Source organism: Physeter macrocephalus, chromosome 9 (assembly GCF_002837175.3).
Source record: "Physeter macrocephalus isolate SW-GA chromosome 9, ASM283717v5, whole genome shotgun sequence".
Classification (NCBI taxonomy): domain Eukaryota; kingdom Metazoa; phylum Chordata; class Mammalia; order Artiodactyla; family Physeteridae; genus Physeter; species Physeter macrocephalus.
Window position 1 is genome coordinate 43,206,979 of NC_041222.1, and position 13,835 is coordinate 43,220,813.

Genomic DNA, 13,835 nt, shown 5'->3' on the forward strand with positions numbered 1-13,835 from the left:
TCATGCAAAAATAACTTCCACATAAATCCTTCACTAGTATGTCTCAAGAACCATGAAGGAGACACAGTTCTCAGAAATACTTCATATTTCTTTCTTTTTTTTAAAAGTTAATTAGTTAATTTATTTATTTTTGGCTGTGTTGGGTCTTCGTTGCTGCCTGCGGGCTTTCTCTAGTTGTGGTGAGTGGGGGCTACTCTTCGTTGTGGTGCACAGGCTTCTCATTGCGGTGGCTTCTCTTGTTGCAGAGCTCGGGCTCTAGGTGCACGGGCTTCAGTAGTTGTGACACGCGGGCTCAGTACTTGTGGCTCACAGGCTTAGTTGCTCTGTGGCATCTTCCCAGACCAGGGATCGAACCCATGTCCCCTGCACTGGCAGGCAGATTTGTAACCACTGCGCCACCAGGGAAGTCCTAATACTTCATATTTCTATACTGATTTTTGTCTCACCTGCCCTTTCTCATCTACTTTCTTCACATACTACAGATTCTCCTATACTTCCTCCTTGGGGCCCCATCTCATCCCAGATAAACTCCTTAAATACTCTGAGCCCAGGGACTCACTCTTTATTTTATATAAATTTTATGTAAAATAACTAAGATCTTCCACCCTTCTGCCACTTCCTGGATCTTGCTCTTTCTTATTCAATTTCTCACCAAAACAAAGAAGCAAAAAACCAACCACCACAACAAAATACACTGCTCTGGAATGACACACACCTCCTTAAAGGGTGTTGGAGAGGAAGAACCTATCTGACAAACTATAAGGCACTAGTTACCCTTTACTGGAACTGGAGGAGAGAAAACATAGAGATACTTCCTTACTCAGATATTCATGTGATCACAGGAACTAGGCCTGACCTGTCATAATGCCCAGCCTGACTAACCCTCAAGTTTTGGTTTAAAACAAAGAAGCCCAACCCTATGAGCGCTAGGGCAGTTCTCAATGAGAATGTTATCCCTCCTTACTCTAATACTTAATTGTAGCTCGGGGGCTCTACCATTTACCTGTTCTTGGGATCCAAGTCCTAGTGCAGACCTTTCAGTTGGAAATCCTGGGTCTTCCCCAGCTTTTTGGATTTACAGCAGTGATGATAGTGATGATTATAGCTGACTTTGATAGGACACTTTCTATGTGCTCGGTACTGGGTAAACACATAAAACCGATTGTCTCCTCTGGTTTCCAAGTCCTAAAGAACTGTTGTAGTTACCCACTGTTGCCTAACAAATTGCCCCAAAACTTAGCAGCTTAAAACAACATACACTTATCATCTCACAGTTTCTGTGGGTCTGGAATTTGGCCATGACTTAGCTGGGTCCTTCGTTTCAAGTTCTCTCAATCAAAGTGTTGCTTAGGGTCTTGTCATTTCAAGGCTCAACTGGGCAAGGCTTTCATGTCGTTGGCAGGATGCAGTTCCTCACTGGCTGGGGGACTAAGAGCCTCAGTTCTTTACTGACTGTCGGCCAGAAGCTGCCTTGTCATGTGGGCTTCTCCAATATGGTGGCTTCCTTCTCAAAGAGAGCAAGCCATGAGGGCAATAGAGAGAGTCTGCTATCAAGACAGAGGTCACAATCTTTTGTAAACTAATCACAGAAGTACCATCCCATTGGGCTTCCCTGGTGACGCAGTGGTTGAGGATCTGCCTGCTAATGCAGGGGACACGGGTTCGAGCCCTGGTCTGGGAAGATCCCACATGATGCGGAGCAACTAGGCCCGTGAGCCACAACTACTGAGCCTGCGCATCTGGAGCCTGTGCCCCGCAACAAGAGAGGCCGCGATAGTGAGAGGCCCGCGCACCGCGATGAAGAGTGGCCCTCGCACAGAAACAAAGACCCAACACAGCCAAAAATATAAATAAATAAATAAATAAATTTTTTTTTTTAAAGTACCATCCCATCACTTTTGCCATAGTCTATTGGTTAGAGTCAGGTCATTATGTCCAGCCCACACTCAAGAGGACATGGATAGCAGGAGGGAGGGATCTCCAGGGGTCATTTTAGAAATCTGTCAACCTCAAGACCAATTGGATCTAAGAACTCCTCTGTAAGCTTAACTGAAAGTGCTCAAAGAATTGCACATTGAGGGATGTACAACATTCTTTATGCTAATAATAAATATATTGGACAAAGGATTAATCTCCAAATATACAAACAGCTCATGGAGCTTAATATAAAAAAGACAACCAATCCAGTTAAAAAATGGGCAGAAGACCTAAATAGACATTTCACCCAGGAAGATATACAGATGGCCAAGTGGCACATGAAAAGATACTCAACATCACTAATTATTAGAGAGATGCAAATCAAAACTACAATGAGGTAACACCTCACACCAGTCAGAATGGCCATTACCAAAAAAACTAGAAACAATAAATCCTGAAAAAGGGTGTGGTGAAAAGGGAACCCTGCTGCATTGCTGCTGGGAACGTAAATTGATACAACCACTATGGAAAACAATATGGAGGTTCCTTAGAAAACTAAAAATAGAACTACCATATGACCCAGTAATCCCACTACTGGGCATATACCCTGAGAAGACCATAATTCAAGAAGAGACATGTACCACAGTGTTCATTGCAGCACTATTTACAATAGCCGGGACACAGGACCAACCTAAATGTCCATCGACAGATGAACGGATAAAGAAGATGCGGCACATATATACAATGGAATATTACTCAGCCGTAAAAATAAACGAAATTGAGTTATTTGCAGTGAGGTGGATGGACCTAGAGTCTGTCCTACAGAGTGACGTAAGTCAGAAAGAGAAAAACAAATACCATATGCTAACACATATATATGGAATCTAAAAAAAAGAAAAATGGTACTGATGAACCTAGTGGCAGGACAGGAATAAAGATGTAGACATAGAGGATGGACTTGAGGACACGGAGTGCGAGGGAGAAGCTGGGGCGAAGTGAGAGTAGCACCGACATATACACACTACCGAATGTAAAATAGATAGCTAGTGGCAAGCAGCAGCATAGCACAGGGAGATCAGCTCGGTGCTTTGCGATGACCTAGAGGGGTGGGATAGGCAGGGAGGGAGGGAGACACAAGAGGGAGGGGATATGGGGATATACGTATGCATATGGCTGGTTCACTTTGGTGTACAACAGAAACTAACACAGTATTATGAAGCAATTATACTCCAATAAATATTTATTTAAAAAAATAAAAAATAAACATATATATAAATTGGCATGTTAGATACTGGAAGTAAACATACATTTCATTAAAATTTTGAATATGGCAAAAAAAGAAACAATTGGAGAAAAAGGGAGAAGGGGTTGCTTTAAGGCTACAAGGATAATATCAAGATTAGAAGATGAAAGTAGGTGAGGATAAGGATTAAAGCTAATAAAGATAGAGGTTACGAGGTGAAATGAGGAAGGACTGTATATTCTTTTTTATCTGGTGACTTTCTCTCTTTCTCCTAGCCCATAACATGAAAGTAGAGCTGAGGAGGAGGTGGGTATGAGGCTATAAAGGGTGTACATGGAACTTCTACTAGGGCACTGCACAAAGAACTGCTTTCTCCTTTGGGATAGTAAATGGAAAAGAATAGTAATGCAGTAGTGGAGTAGTGGAGTATCAAAGAGGAACTGAAGATAACCTTTCTGGACAAAAGTGATCCAGAGTCCCTCTGGGAGGAGACTTTTGGCAGGGACATGTCAAAGCATCGAATAAAAAAGGAAGGAATCAGAGCATGAACCTGCTCTGGAGTAGGGTGTCTAAACCAAAGACAGACAAGAAACAAATTGCAAACAGAAAACAGAAGGCTGGTTCTGGAAAGATTTTTTTAAGGCAGTGCTACATAGAGCAATGGTACAGAGGAGAGGACAGGGAACAATTTTTAGCAGCATCTACCGAAACAAATTTCATTTAATATGTATTTTGCGAGGGAAAAAATTGTAGGACTTTTCAGAGCCTTCAATATTTTAGTGCGCTCTGTGAAACCCTAAGATATGTTGGGGGGAGGGTAAGGATTGAACAGGCAGCACTTCTCATACGTAGTTGGTTTTCATGGAGGTGGAAACATGCTACACATGTTTAGGGAATGCTCTTTTATCAAATACCTGTGGCCTTTTTGAGAGCAGGAACGGTGAGATCTGGTTTAACTACTTCTACTGAGCCAAGTCTGGTGGCCAGTGGTTGAACAATAAGCAAAAAAATTTATCTAACACCTATGTATGAACAAGAAATGACCCTAGGATTATTTCAACATTCGGGCCCGACAATGGGAAAGATACAAAATCAGACTCAGAGCAGAAGTCACCAGATTATTACCATTTACAACCATCCTCAGAAATCCCCTCACATTCCTGAAGATCTGTCGATTACAATCCTTCTCGATAGCACTTTCTTCCCCCTGCTGCTGACACTCCCCTTTGAATGAGGGAGTTCACCCCTGGGCTTTTCTCTTGGAATCTTTCCAACATTATAATGTGAGGGTAATAAAGGGAGATTCACTGAGAGAAGCAAGACAAATAAGGTAAGAGCCTTAACAATTTATCTTTTTAGGACAGAAAAAGGAAGACGCAATTAGGAAAGGACTCCCTGCCAAACCACAAAGAAAAAGAGTTCAGCAAGGAATGCTAATTTCTCCAGCATTAGTTTGGAACCACCTGCGATGGGAATCAAGAGACCCTTTTAATCAAAGGATGGGAGACCTTCCCTCAAATAACTGGGGTCAGCCTAGGGTCCCATTCAGCTCCAAAGAGCAAGAGAGCTATGCCACTCCTTCCTGCAGTACACGATGCTGTGCTTTTAGGTTAATCATCCAAGGATATTACAGTTACTTTCAATGGTTAATGAATAGCTTCTAAGTGCCTGCTTCATTTAATTGTCCAAAGGCCAGTTGGTCCCAGAGCATATAAAGCTGACAGCTGGCTAATGAGAGCATTCTCTCTGAGCAGGGGAAGCAGGGGAGTGGCAGGGTCAGGAAGCCGGGTTCCAAAGGAGCAGGGATGCAGAACAGAACCTGTCTAGTTCTCTGTGCCTTTGCCCTCCTGACGGGCTTCCTGATGATCTGCCTGGGGGCCTTCTTCATTTCCTCGGGCTCCCTGTTCAACTGCCAGGGGAACCTGATCCTGCCCTATTTGCTTCTGCCTCTGGGGTTTGTGATCCTTCTGAGTGGAATTTTCTGGAGCACCTACCATCAGGCCAGTGAAAGCAAAGGGGTGTTCAGCCGTGTGCTCAGACAGTACGGTGCTCAGGGGGCCCTGCCCCTGGCCACAGTGGACAGGTACGTGCTGAGAAGCCAGAGGACTGGGGAGCACTGAGGTGGGGCTGAGTTCCGGAAAAGGTCAATGACTTCTAATCCACTGGGGAGCAACTCACACGTCCCATGGGGCTATGTGTCTACAACTGAAGCTTTATTGTCAGGGAATTACTCTGGGATTAGACATTAGGAAGAATGGTGCTGCCTCTGGGGAAAACTATGAAGTAGAGGGAATTTATGGCAGAGAATAACCACCCTTCTCCCATCACCACTGAAAAACCCAGCAAAGCCAATTTAAGAGGCCAAACTCATTTTCTGTTGTTGTATCATGGGAGCTGTCCTTAGAGGCAAGTGATGGTTAGTTATTCCTCATAACCTGGCTACTTGTAAAGAAAGCAAGTCCCAGACCAAATTCTGTCACACAACAAATGAGCAAGCAAGCATAAAATCAGCTATATAATCTCTTCATGAACTCAGTGAAGTACCAGCTTTCTGTACTCTTAGGTGTTCTGATCACACATTGTGTGAAAGATTTCCCTGAGACAAGGCACTCATATTCCAGAGGTAATAATTGGTTAACATTACTACCTTATACCCAGAGGTAATAATTGGTTAACATTACTACCTCATACCCATTAGGATGGCTATTATCAAAAAAGCAGAAAACAACAAGGTTAGCCAGGATGTGGAAAAACTGGAAAACTTGTGCACTGCTGGTGGGAATGCAAAATAGTGCAGCTGCTTTGTGGTATGGAGGATCCTCAAAACATTAAATATAGAATTACCACTTGATCTAGCAATTCCACTTCTGGGTATATAGACAAAATAATTGAAAGCAGGGACTTGAACAGATATTTGTACACCAGTGTTCATAGCAGCATTCTTCACAATAGCCAAAAGGTGGAAACAACCCATATATCCATCAGTGGATGAATGGATAAACAAAATATGGTACGTACAAAAGATGGAATATTATTCATCCTTAAAAGGAAAGGAAATACTGATGCAGCTATAATATGAATGAACCTTGAAGACAATACGCTAAGTGAAATAGGCCAGAAATAAGCCCAAAAGACAAATATTATATGATTCCACTTATATTAGTTACCTAGAGCAGTCAGATTCATAGACAGAATGTACAGCAGTGGTTACCAGGTGCTGGGGGGAGGAGAGAATGGAGAGTTACTGTTTAATGAGTACAGAGTTTCAGTCTGGAATGATGAAAAAGTTCTGAAGATGGATAATGGTGATGGCTGCAAAACAATGTGAATGTATTTAATACCATTGCACTGTACACTTAAAATTGCTAAAGTGGTAAATTTTATGTTATATGTACTTTACCACAATAAAAAAATTTCAGTTAACCTTATGGTAAGTATCGGACAACCAAAAATCTCCTAATTTTTGGCTGAACACAGAATCATTTAGGGATAAAACCTCAGGCATCATCCTTAAGGTCTGCAAGACTCCATAAATTCTTTTGAAAAATTCTTTTGTTGTCTTCACCTAAGATATTGGGTCGGCCAAAAAGTTTGTTCAGGTTTTTCTGTAACATCTTATGGAAAACCCCAAACGAACTTTTTAGGCAAACAATATTTTAGCTACTCCATGTACCATGAATATAAGTGATTTTTATCCATGACAGTTGATTTTTGACATGATTGTGCTAATTAATAAGATACTAATTACAATGACCAAAACCCATTTCCAATGTTTATAATACTAACTGCAAGGTCTCTGGGTTTGATAAAAAATTAAAGATAACTGAAGTGATTGTAGAAGATGCTTCTAGAGTGATGGTTTTCTTTCTTTCTTTTTTTTTTTTGGTATAAATGTTAGATGATTGCCTCCAGAGTGTGAATTCCTGATAAGAATAACCGATTGCCTTTAGGATGTAGCTTAATTTACTAACGCATAATATTTCACTGTCTGTGCTGAAATACTTTAAACTATGGTATCACGACACCTCCCTTTTACTGCCTCTTTCTGCTGCATCTAATAGATGCCCAGCCCCCTCAGAATGGCTAGTAAGTCAGTAAATGGTTAAGTTACATTTCTCAGAAGCATTTGCATTCAAAATGGGTACCCAAAGGGGTCTGCAGTGGTGGAATTCAGGACACTGGGAATGTGAAGCAGTGTGGGGAGGCTGGGGGATGGGAGAAGTGGATGGGACATGGGGGCAGGCCTCAGTCATCCTGGAGCCCCTCAAATCACTCCAGGGAACAGCTCAACTTTCTGTCTTCAATGCCTTTACACATGTGCCCCATGGCACAGCCTTGGCTATTCTGAGTGAAGGCTGAGATTTATGCTGTACAGTAGATAGCTCCTTCAGCTCTTTGGTTTTGGGCCTGGTAACATTGGAATGGAGCTGTGGCTACAAATGGCAGTCCCCGTTCTGTTGTGGTTACATACCACAAACACTCCCTGTAGGCACTGGAAAGACTCACTCTATAAATACACAACTAAATCAAGCTCACCCTCTCTCTTCTTCACCTCCACGCCATCCCCAATCCCATTCACGATGGAGAAGCCAGAGGATTTAGCAATTTGCAACACTGGGCAAGATTACCAATGAGTACATCAGCTCTGGCATGAATGGCTCCTTTAGCCATTGGCCTGTTGGCATGGAAAGGGCCACTACTGAAATCTACATAAAGCTGTCAGTTGAAATAGTTTGAGAAATAAGCATGGCGGCGGGAGGAGGGGCAGACTAGCTGATTGAAAGAGCGATAGGAAAGAGAGAAGCATCTGATATAGTTCAGGAATCTTCATGGAGCTGGTTTTCATTCACCATTTTGTTGGTTGTGAGGATCTGAGACAGTGAGTGCAATCGAGTAGAAGATGATGTGTGTGAATGGGGACAAAGATGTGAATGAACTAAATAACTGGATAGAGAGATGCTCTGCAGTCAAGGCCCCCATGTCCCCCGCCCCTGCTAAGGATCTCACACTGAAAGTCCCTGGTTCCAATGAGTAAGAGAGAGGGAATAGTTTGGAATAACCCAATGGGAAAAATATGAGTATAGAGGCACACGTCCAACGGCTGATAAAGAGGGTTTTGCTGGAAGAGCAGCACATTTTTAAAAAACTGGTGATGCCAGGGAAGAAGAACATCTGTTTCAAAATCAATGTTTCTTAACAGTTTAACTTCACACAATGTGATTTGAGAGAGGCAGACATATGCCTCTTTGGCATTAACCACTTAAATAACACATGTATGTTTGTGGCATTTTGTCCCCCAGGCCAGATTTTTACCCTCCTGCTTATGAAGAGAGTCTTGATGCTGAAAAGCAAGCCTGTCCTGCAGAGCAAGAGACCTCGGGTGTTCCTCCACCTCCGTATACAGAGGTGGGCCTCGAATTTGAGGATGAAGGTGATGCCCACCCAGAGGCCCCACCATCCTATGACGAGTCTGTAGCAGACAGGGTGGAGGCAGCAACGCCACTGCAGGTTGCTGAAAGGCAAAACCAAGAGTGCTGAAGCAGGGGACGCTCTCCAGCCCTCATGACGCACCCTCATGGGATGCAGCTGCTAATAATAAACCCAGGCAGGGACTATGGGAGGAAAAGCCACATCAGTGATCCCACATGAGAGTTTGCAGAGGGGATGCTGTGTGTGACAGCAATGCGATTCTGCACACGTGCTTGGCCTGCAAGGGCAGAGGGGAGCCCTGGAAGGGTGTGGTCAGCACCAGGCAAACGTTTCAAAGGACCCCAACCCAGGTGAACTTTTGGACTCTGCAAAAGTGTTGTGAGAGCTCTGCTCCACAGAGAGTTTTTCTGCTCTCTCTCAACTCCTCTCCCATCACCTAGACCCCCAAAAGGGAGGAACAGATGCTGCTTGGACACCACATGCCTTCATGTACTGCATTACCAATAATCACAAAGGGAAAGCATGCTGGCAATGAAGGGTCATTATCATTTAAATTGTGGGTTCTGCTGGCTGGCTTTGAAGTTATCCTCATTTACCGTATTACTAGAGTGACACAGTAATTCACACTGTTAAGAGATTTGCCTCTGGAACCCATGAATGTTATTTTGAATGACTTTATTTTAAGTGTGTGTATTTTATTTCTATGTGAAAGGAAAGTGACTTCAATATTTGCTTTCAAAATGGTTCAAGTACAAAATCTTAAATGAGTATTTTAAGAACGGGATGGTTGTACAAGCATATATGATAAGATTTCTTAAAGACTCAAGTTGAATAAAGAGAATACTTAAAAATTCATAATACACAGGATTCAGGAAAAAAAGAATTTGTACTAGCCATAGGTTGTATTAATACAGAATTGGACATAAATCTTGAAAAGTTTTAAAATACACATATATTTCAGTGAACCCCCTGTAAATCTCTAGGATTTGAAAGAAAGGAGACTATATTGTAGTACCTTAATCATTAACAGAAAATTCTTTGTGTCTCAAGATACAGATCCAGGCACTTTTAGACTTAGGACATTTATTTTAAAGCCCAGTGATTCCTCTTCAGCTTCATTATATCTTATTATAAGTTTTAATACAAGCGGACAAATCAGGTGGCAGAATGGTGGGAGGAGATGCAGCCTGATGCTTTAGAGCTTGAGCAAGAAACTTCATCTCTCTGGGCCTCAGTTTCCTCCCCGATCAAGTCAGGATTTTATGTTGGGATTAATATCTAACAATTGGGGAATGCCTTTTTTTTTTTTTTTTTTTTTTGCGGTACGCGAGCGTCTCACTGTTGTGGCCTCTCCCGTTGCAGAGCACAGGCTCCAGACGCGCAGGCTCAGCAGCCATGGCTCACGGGCCCAGCCGCTCCGTGGCATGTGGGATCTTCCCGGACCGGGGCACGAACCCGTGTCCCCTGCATCGGCAGGCAGACTCTCCCCCGCTGCGCCACCAGGGAAGCCCTGGGGAATGCCTTTTATATCACAGGCACTGTGTTATGAACTTTTTACGCTTTTTATTTAGCCCTCATTATAGCCTTCAGAGATAAGTGCTCTGGTTATTCCCATTTTACAGATGCATAAATCGAGACTTTGAGAAGTTAAGAAACCTTTCCAGCATCATACAGTTATTTCCAGGAGGGTGAAGAAAGGTTCCTAGAGGGGCATGGGAAGACATATTGACTTCACCTTTTGTGCTAGGTTGTGCTAATCCTGTCTTACATCCTCCTCCCAGGGAACAGTCTGGACTTGTCTCCCACTTGAGGAAGTGGGCCCTAACAGGAAGTGGAGCCCCAAGGTTGCAGCATTACCTTAAAGAGAGGCAGCAAAGGTTGCTTTAAGGTTAACAGTCTGGCTGCTCTTTTAAAATGTAAATAAGCCCTCCGTTTTCTGCCTAGGAGCTTGGCCCTCACCTCCTGGTGTAATTTCCTTTCATCTGATTCTTATACTGATGATGAAAGATGGTTCCTAATGATAACAGACAGCCTTGGTGAACAGGCACAGGAGGGCTTTGGAGAGCGGTGGGAAGGATGGAGAGCTTTCAAGAGGATAAGGGTTGTAGAGATGGGATGGGGCCTCCGTAGCCTCCTCTTCCCTGTTTTTGCTGAGTGATCAGATGAAGCATGTCCTGACAAATACACAGGAAGCCATAAAAGGAAATCCTGGTTCCTTTACACAAAGCAGGACTCTGGGCATCCATAAAAGGAAATCCTGGTTCCTTTACACAAAGCAGGACTCTGGGCATCTGTGATTTGAATCCTTGACATCAAGAACATAACTGGACATGAAGGTCACTCATGGTTGTCCAACAGGAAGGCGGTCATTTATTAGCAAGGCGATTTATTATTTCTCTCTTGTCATCTCTTTCTAGTCCTCTACTGAGATGGTTATCCTGAAATTTTCCTTGGGGTCTGAGCACATTCACTGACCTGAACAAGCTCTATAACTGGGCTACCGTCCAGAGTTTGAATTTGTAATAGATGGTTTTTCCAACTACTGGTAGTCATGTGAGACAAATGTAATTTTGGTTTACATAAGAAAATTGTTTTAATCTCTTTCCTGCAATAAATTTTATACTTAAACTTTCCCCTTTTTTGCTGTTTTGTATCAGAAAAAAAATCAATAGAGGAGCGTAAGTCAAAATTTTATTCTCCATGTGGAACACAGCATCCAGATGAGTTAATCTTTTTGCAGAGCCTAACATCATTGAACATCAACTATTGAGTCAGAAAATGAGCCATGTGCCTTTCATAAAGAAATACGACTAATAGGCATTTATTGCCTTTTTTTTTTTTTTTTTTAAAAACAAATGTACTCTGAAGCAAGCATCAGAAACATGGTTATTACCCACAGCAAACCCTGCCTTTGAGAGGCCTACCAATTAAAACCCACTGGGCGAGTCAGACAAGTGTCCTGTTGCCCACAGATTGGGAGAAAATATTTGCAAATGATGTGACCGACAAGGGATTAGTCTCCAAAGTCTACAAACAGCTCACGTGGCTTAATATCATCAAAACAAACAACCCAGTCAAAAAATGGGAAGAATACCTAAATAGACATCTTTCCAAGGAAGACATACGGATGGCCAAGAGGCACACGAAAAGGTGTTCAACATCGCTAAGGATCAGAGAAATGCAAATCAAAACTACAATGAGATATCACCTCACACAAGTCAAAATGGCCATCATCAGAAAATCCACAAACGATAAATGCTGGAGAGGGTGTGGAGAGAAGGGATCCCTCCTACACTGTTGGTGGGAATGTAAATTGGTACAGCCACTATGGAGAACAGTATGGAGGTTCCTTAAAAAACTAAAATTAGAACTACCATATGACCCTGCAATCCCACTGTTGGGCATATATCCGGAGAAAAACATGGTGCGAAAGGATACATGCACCCCAACGTTCATTGCAGCACTGTTTACAACAGCCAAGACATGGAAGCCACCTAATTGTCCATCGACAAAGGAATGGATGAAGAAGAAGTGGTACATATATACAATGGAATATTACTCGACCATAAAAAAGAATGAAATAATGCCATTTGCAGCCACATGGATGGACCTAGAGACGTCATAATGAGTGAAGTAAGTCAGACAGAGAAAGAGAAGTATCGTATGGTATCGTTTATATGCAGAATCTAAGAAGAAGTGATACAAATGAACATATTTACAAAAAGAAACGGACTCACAGACTTAGAGAATGAACTTATGGTTACGGGGTGGGGGGAAAGGTGGAGGGGAGGGATAGTTAGGGAATTTGGGATTGACATGTACACACTGCTATATTTAAAAAGGATAACCAACAATGACTTACTATATAGCACAGGGAACTCTGCTCAATGTTATGTGGCAGCCTGGATGGGAGGGGAATCTGGGGGAGAATGGATACATGTATATGTATGGTGGAGTCGCTTTGCTCTGCACCTGAAACTATCACGACATTGTTAATCGGCTATACAATATAAAATGAAAAGTAAAAAAAAAAAAAAAAAAAAAGCGTCCTGTTGTGATTAATGAGACTTCATTGGCCACCCCTGGAAGATTCACTCAGGGGAAGTAGACATTGTATCCCCTCTTCCTCCTGAAGTTTATGATAAAATTAATGGTGATGAATTGAGAACCATGATTCTGTGACTGGCAGGCAGGGCACTTAGACTATGAGAAAGTGCAGCCTTTACCCGTTATCTCCTCTGAAATGTGAACAGCGGGGTGGCGGGCTCACGTGCCAACAAGGGAAGGGAAATTCTCAGAGGTGATGACTCTCCAGTGTTTTAATCTTATCACGTCTAAGGAGCCACCTCCACCCCCCAGAAGATGAGCATGACAAGGTCAGTTATAGAATACACTGTGCTGCATCTTTTGCACATCTGAAACGTACGGTGTATACTTTTGGCCCCTCCACTCAAAAACTCGCACTCCTATCCATCCTTTAAGATTCTACTTAAGCACACTGTCTTTGGTGAGGTATCTCCCCAGCCCACCTATTTTGTAAGGCACATACTAGGTGCTAAAAGACATGGGAAGATGATAAAGACACGGGTTTATACTGCATCCCTTCACCATATTCTATGCTCCACGACATGACAACTTAGGCTGATGCACATACCAAGTGGGTCGTCAGCCGCATGAACCATCCACTGATGACGTTTCCAGCTGGTCGGAGTGGAGCAGGCATTCTGCTAAGCTCTGCCGCCTCTGATAATCTCTTGCTGTTTGTAACTTTTGAAGGGCCAAAGACTGATTTACTGGGAGTTACCTCATTTCCAAAGGCACGTGATTTCTCAGCCCCTTCACCACTCAGGAATGGAAATCTCTTCAAGGCAGGTGTCTGGGATATCAGGGTCCACGTGTTTGGCGAGTAGCCGGTGAGTAATCAAGCAATAAAACGGAGTCATCTGGGGCTTCCCTGGTGGCACGGTGGTTGAGAGTCCGCCTGCCGATGCAGGGGACACGGGTTCGTGCCCGGGTCCGGGAGGATCCCACATGCCGCGGAGCGGCTGGGCCCGTGAGCCATGGCCGCTGAGCCTGCGCGTCCGGAGCCTGTGCTCCGCAACGGGAGAGGCCACAACAGTGAGAGGCCCGCGTACCGTAAAAAGAAGAAAGAAAAAAAAAAACAAAAAACGGAGTCATCTGTTATATCGCTACCAGTTCCCGCTGGTGCATTTCAAATTCCCCACACTGGCCACAGGCCACGGCT

General features: G+C 43.2%; 1 protein-coding gene across 1 annotated transcript; it reads left to right on the top strand.

Annotated features, from left to right (window-relative positions):
• The first annotated feature begins 4,965 nt into the window (after positions 1-4,965).
• TMEM252 (transmembrane protein 252) lies at positions 4,966-8,698 on the top strand. The gene is made up of 2 exons (XM_007107176.1): positions 4,966-5,243; positions 8,461-8,698. Exons 1-2 carry the CDS (start codon positions 4,966-4,968, stop codon positions 8,696-8,698), a joined length of 516 nt encoding a protein of 171 aa, XP_007107238.1.
• The last annotated feature ends 5,137 nt before the right edge of the window (positions 8,699-13,835 follow it).

Coding starts and splice junctions, on each gene's coding strand:
- TMEM252 (XM_007107176.1), top strand. CDS start 4,966: ATGCAGAACAGAACCTGTCTAGTTCTCTGTGCCTTTGCCCTCCTGACG. Junction 5,244..8,460: donor CCCCTGGCCACAGTGGACAG/GTACGTGCTGAG, acceptor TTTGTCCCCCAG/GCCAGATTTTTACCCTCCTG.